The sequence below is a fragment of the Micropterus dolomieu genome, linkage group LG18 (assembly GCF_021292245.1).
Source record: "Micropterus dolomieu isolate WLL.071019.BEF.003 ecotype Adirondacks linkage group LG18, ASM2129224v1, whole genome shotgun sequence".
Classification (NCBI taxonomy): Eukaryota; Metazoa; Chordata; class Actinopteri; order Centrarchiformes; family Centrarchidae; genus Micropterus; species Micropterus dolomieu.
The window spans coordinates 33,728,475-33,734,474 of record NC_060167.1 but is presented as its reverse complement, the minus strand read 5'-3'; the positions used below and the strand labels follow the sequence as shown (position 1 = coordinate 33,734,474).

Here is a 6,000-nt window from a genome sequence, read left to right as displayed (position 1 = left end):
CACCGCTAAAATAACGAAGGAGTGGCTTCACAACAACTCCGTGGCTGTTCTTGAATGGCCCAGCCAGAGCCCTGACTTAAACCCAATTGAGCATCTCTGGAGAGACCTGAAAATGGCTGTCCACCAACGTTTACCATCCAACCTGACAGAACTGGAGAGGATCTGCAAGGAGGAATGGCAGAGGATACCCAAATCCAGATGTGAAAAACTTGTTGCATCTTTCCCAAAACGACTCATGGCTGTATTAGATCAAAAGGGTGCTTCTACTAAATACTGAGCAAAGGGTCTGAATACTTATGACCATGTGATATTTCAGTTTTTCTTTTTTAATAAATTTGCAAAAATTTCTACATTTCTGTTTTTTTCTGTCAAGATGGGGTGCTGAGTGTACATTACTGAGAAATAAAATGAACTTTTTTGATTTTTGGAAAATGGCTGCAATGAAACAAAGAGTGAAAAATTTAAAGGGGTCTGAATACTTTCCGTACCCACTGTATATGGATTAACCAATGAACAATGATTAATTCATATACTATAGTCAAAATTCATTTACTTAAGCTAAAAACGAAAAACTTCAGTTCCTCATTACGAGATGTTGAGCTAAAAGAGCTGAAAGGATGCTAGACAGAGCTGTCAAGCACTGGCCTTGTTGGTGTTGGATTAGTAAGTAATAACTTCTTAGCTGGCTTGCTATGTCTTGTATTGTCACACTTGCTTGATGTTTGGCTGAATTAGCAAAGTTGTCAACTCGCTAGTTTTTGATCATGAGTAATGTAATCCTAACAACTGCATGTTTTCAGCTGTCCTTGTTTACCACAGTGATCTATAAGTGAATCACAACTGGGGGGTCAAATCACATAAAATACTATATATAATATATATAAATCTTTCTTTATGTTGCTTCAAGACGTTATTACTTTCTTTTCTGAGGAAACAGAATTAAATACTTTTGCCATAACATTAACTTAATCAAATGTTTGTGTTATTAAAAAAAAAGAAAAAAGGCCAGTGTTGCTGATCTGTCCTAAAAACACTAGAGAGTTGTTTGAGCTACCTTGTCAGCAGCTGACAGTCTGGTCCAGGGCTTGTCAGCTCGCCTGTCGTAGTCCTGAGCTTTGGCCACTTCCACATAGTCACTAAAACGAATGAGGATCTTTCTGTCCCGCAGCTCATCCACTGTTGGCCGCTGGTTTAGCTGGAAAATAAAGATAACTGTCAGCTCATCAATGCATTCAATCACCAAAGAGATTGTTGATATAAACTAAACATCAAAAACAACAGCAGGTTGGGTATTAAGGTTCTGTTTTGGCAGTCCCTGCGCGGCCTGGTGTGTCACCCAAGATTACATTGATGATATTTTAGGAAACCTACTCAGATCACAGTAGCCTCCTACCTTTCTGTTCAGTCGCTGTTTGATTTCCCTCCTCTCCTCCTGTTCTGACTGGTCATTTTTTTCTGTTGACACAAAAAAATGACAAATATTTTAAACAAAAAGCGAGTCAAAATTTTTTTGTTACATTTATTATACTTCCATTATAATGAGAATCAAATGGGAATCACTTTTTATTTTACTCTTTTGATCTGTATTTAAGTCATACAAACTGCAATAAATCACAGATACAGTTGGATAAACAAAATAACACCACCTGGTGCTCCAACAGAGCCTCATCCCTATTATAGTATATTGTTTCATTTAGTAATCAAACAGAATTGATTCCATAAACAAATGTACATAGAAATAAATTCAATGTGAAAAGAATCTAAGGTTAGACAAAAAAAGGACATTTAAAAAAAAATGTTAAGATAAATAATAATAAAAGAGTAAAACATAAAAAATGTAATAAAATTTAAAAGAGTAAAAAATAAGTGAGTAAACTAGCCTATTTATTAAATGGGTTCAGTAACAGAAAAGTGCAATATTAGAGGTTTTTCTATATCTGTTAAAAATGGTTGCCATATAGCATAACATTTCTGAGCACACCCTCTTGTTGAGTAGCAAATCTTCTCAGAAGTCAAATGATATTTAAGTTATTTAATGCATAGCTTAAAGGTTGCAGGACATTTCCCCCTTCCATTTAAACAGTCACCTAGCTAAAAGAGATGCAAAAGATGCTACTCCAAACACTGCAGTAATAGGAGATGGTTCTATGGGTACATCCAAAACATCTCTAATATTAATTGCCACAAACTGTTTCGTTTTGGACAAAACCAAAACATATGTGAAAGGGGGAGTGGTGCTTGCCTGCATCGGTCACACATAGGATCAACATTAGAGGTGAACTTAGCTAGCTTTGTTTTAGACCAGTGAAGACGAACCTTAAAACCTTGCACTGGATAATTGTACATCTTAATCAAATTGAAATGGAATGGAAATAGAAATCATTTTAATGCTCAGTCATTGTACCCAATGTACCAAATAAACTGTCGCTGTATTTCATGGGACAGAACAGGTGTTAAAGTCTATGAACAAAAGAGCCAATATGTCTGGTCCCGCTCATAATCAATACTCCTTAGTACCGTAAGCCAGTCTGCAGCTGTGCTGAGAACAGGACTCATGGACGGACTTAATCTCTGGATCACTGCTGAATGTGAGTTACAAAGTGAGACCAGGGAAAATTAGAGCACTAATAGGATTTATATTCATTAGATATTGCATTGTAGTCACTTCATTTATTTTCTTTTTCTCACTCCCAAAAATGTGGAGTTATTTGGCAGCTTAATGAGGTTGGCACCTGTCACCATCTGAGTTCACACTTTTGGTGAACACAGCGCAACAGCAACAGAAATACATGGTTCAATTATTTGATTTTTACAAAAGGCTTTTGGTTTGTTTGTTTGTGAGATTGGGTCAGTGGATGTGTTGTGGTTCAGGGTTAGTGTGCTGATTGCAATGGGCTATGTTTAGTGCAGTGACAGACAGGGTCAGTGATGAAACAGACTAAGAGCTCACAGGTGATCTGTCTCAACTGGGAGACACAGTTCACTACAAATGTGGGCCTTCACATAGCTGTTTCATAATTGTTCTGTATTGTCGGACAGCAAGACTAGTCTCACAGTTTTTAAGTGCTAAGATCTGACACCTTCTCCCTATGGGAGGAAAGCTATTCTTCTGAATAAAAGTGTCATCACTTCAACAAAAGTCATTTTAATTAATTAAAAGTTTCTTTGGGGAAGATACAAGAACATACAAGTCACCTAACTGAGGATTTATGTGTGTAATTTGTCCATGCTGTTAAACATTCTTCTGCAAACAAAACAGAAAACTACAGCTGCGACTAACCTTATTATTGACGATTAATACACAGACTATTTTCTCAATTGAGTCATAATGTCAGAAAACCCTAAAAAAGCCCATTACATTTGTAAAAACACAGCAGGTTACATCCTTTAGTTGGGATTTATCTAAATCGTGCTGGTGCTTTTCAGGAGAAATAGGCCTAATCATAATCATCCTTGGATTTGGCGATATAAATCTCTACCGATGGCTACTTACGCTTTAAGATGTTCCGACTCTCCAGCTCCTCCACCGCCGGCCTCTGGCTTAGTCTCCTGCGGAAAAACACTAGAATTACGTTCTGGACCATCTTTACTCCTACACTGTTGGGGTTTCTTTCTTCAACGCCCTTGGCACAAAATCGTCTGTCTTTTCACTACTACTAGCACTTTGGATGCTTGAACCGGTGTGCGGAGCGCCAAGATCCGCACATCCAAAGAGCAAACACCGCGTCCCACCTCGAGTCCAAAAAGAGGCTTAACTTGGTATTATAACATTTAAGGCTCCACATCGGGGAAAAAAAAAGTCAGGCTGCGTGTTTAATAAATCGCGTCTTCAGTGAAGAAGAAGAAGAAGAAGAAGAAGAAGAAGAAGGGACACTTTCCCTTCAAGACCTGCTTTGTGTTAATGTTCCAGGAGCGGTGAGATGGGAACTTTAGAGAGAGGGTGGTTGGTCCCGGCGGAGCTGCGGCGGAGCGGAGGATGCCGAGAACTCTGAGCTGTGCAGCACAGCCTGCCTCCTTTTACCACATGCACAATAATAATACGAAGGGGAGGGACTGAGCAGGAGATTCCCCATGCGCGCGCCACACACACACACACACACAGACAAACCTGCTGCAGCAAAGGGAGGTGTGCTGCTAATGTGGTTTAAAAAAAAAAAAAACCAACATAACCAGGCCTTTAGTAAAGCTTAACTCACTATTTTATGCATAGCGTAGATATTTTATAGAGAAAAGCACAACAAAAACCCTCACATTTGAGAACCTTTCCATGACCATAACCAATTTCAAAAATTACACCCAAACACAACCAAAGGTATACACATATAAAGTCACACAATGATCCATAATGAAATACATACAAATAATAATGCAATAATGCAATAATAAAATACTTTCATTAAAGCTGAATTTTGTTCTTGCTCTTCTTGCTTCTGTGTGTGTGTGTTTGCATAAAAATTGCATAAAATAGAAGATACAGACAGACAAGTTATGATCAGGTAGGGCAAATGCGACAGGAAAATCTATAGGTAGTTTAGGCTATTAATCTACACAACATGCATTAAGGGGTGTAACGGTAGGGCCTACACAAAATCAACGGTATATGTACTAAAGATTTTAATCACGGCCTCGGTAGCTACGATTCCGGTACAGCTATCACGCACTGCATAGAAATCCAACAACTAATTCCAGCCCCCAGCTTGATGAGAGTGAGTGGTTCATCATCAGTCACTGAAAGAAATTACACAGTAGGCATAAATGTATCTCAAATGTAGCCTTCAACTGTCATCACATGACTATGTTGTTGGAATGACGTGCAGACTACATAACGGCACTATTATTACTACCTACATGACAACATCAAACACAGCAGATTAGTGCTGAATGCAGAGGATGCTCTGGATGGTATTAAGGCCTTATAATTTCACATCAGCAGCTGTTTGCACTTCGTTTGTCACGATCATAGCAGCCTAACGGTCCCTGTAACGTTCCAGGTGATTTCTTTATTGATGTATGAGGGTCTTCCCTAACAATTTACTTTAATTTCCATGCGCAGTAGCGTTAAAGCAAATATTGTAATAAACTTTTACTGTAGTAATAAACTTGACAGGACAGAGAGAGGAAACTCGCCACAGAGTTCAACTTTTATAGCTTCTATGATCCTTATTTTGACGCTCTGATGGTTCAAAATCCTATTTATGGGTTGTACCAGAACAGGTTTACATGGTTTAATTTTCAAAAACCATTACAAAATTTTTTGTCATACTGCACATTGCTGCAGCTCCTCTTTTCACCCTGTGTTGAAGGCTTCGTTTTAGCTTTAACTGGTGTGATGCATCTTGTCTCTAAATCTCTCTAGATCTTATTTGGGAGTTACACATGCACAGTTCCTAGTTAACGACTACTACCCAATCAGAAGCAGAGAAGGGCGGGCCAATGAGAAGCCGGTAAACACCGCATCAGAAGGTAGAGGAGAGGTGTGTGCTGCAGCTCAGTGTTTTTCCACCAGTGTTTTCTAGCCGCTTGGTGTGCACTTTGCAAACCTGTTACGTGCACAAAAAAGAGATATAACTCAATAAAGAAAGGGGAAAAGCTAAAAAGCATAATAGCTTTAAGTTGACTGTGTTCTGGGCGGCACGGTGGTACAGTGGTTAGCACTGTCGCCTCATAGGAAGAAGGTTGTAGGTTCAAACCCTGGTTTCCCTGGCCTTTCTGTGTGGAGTTCGCATGTTCTCCCCATGTCTGTCTGGGTTCTCTCCAGGTGCTCTGGCTTCCTCACGCCCTCCAAGGACATGCGCACTAGGTTGATTGGTGACCCTAAATTGTCCTTAGGGGTGAGTCTATGTGTGGCCCTGCGATGGACTGGCGACCTGTCCAGGGTGTAGCCTGCCTTGCGCCCGATTTCAGTGTTGAATGTTTTTATAAGTTTTTTTTATTCATAGGTTAAACATATTATTATGGACCTTGTTGACCTCATAGCTGATTATGGCCATGCCTTCAACA

The 6,000-nt window shown here is 39.4% G+C and overlaps 1 protein-coding gene across 1 annotated transcript in view; it reads right to left on the bottom strand.

Annotated features, from left to right (window-relative positions):
• Positions 1-6,000, bottom strand: part of LOC123956867 (phosphatase and actin regulator 3-like) — a 34,772-nt gene that overhangs the window by 3,796 nt on the left and 24,976 nt on the right. Inside the window, exons 2-4 of the mRNA XM_046029360.1 lie at positions 3,494-3,549; positions 1,394-1,455; positions 1,055-1,195 (exon numbers count right to left, since the gene is read on the bottom strand). Coding sequence (XP_045885316.1) covers positions 1,055-1,195; positions 1,394-1,455; positions 3,494-3,549 — 259 coding nt within the window. The remainder of the gene's footprint in view (positions 1-1,054; positions 1,196-1,393; positions 1,456-3,493; positions 3,550-6,000) is intronic.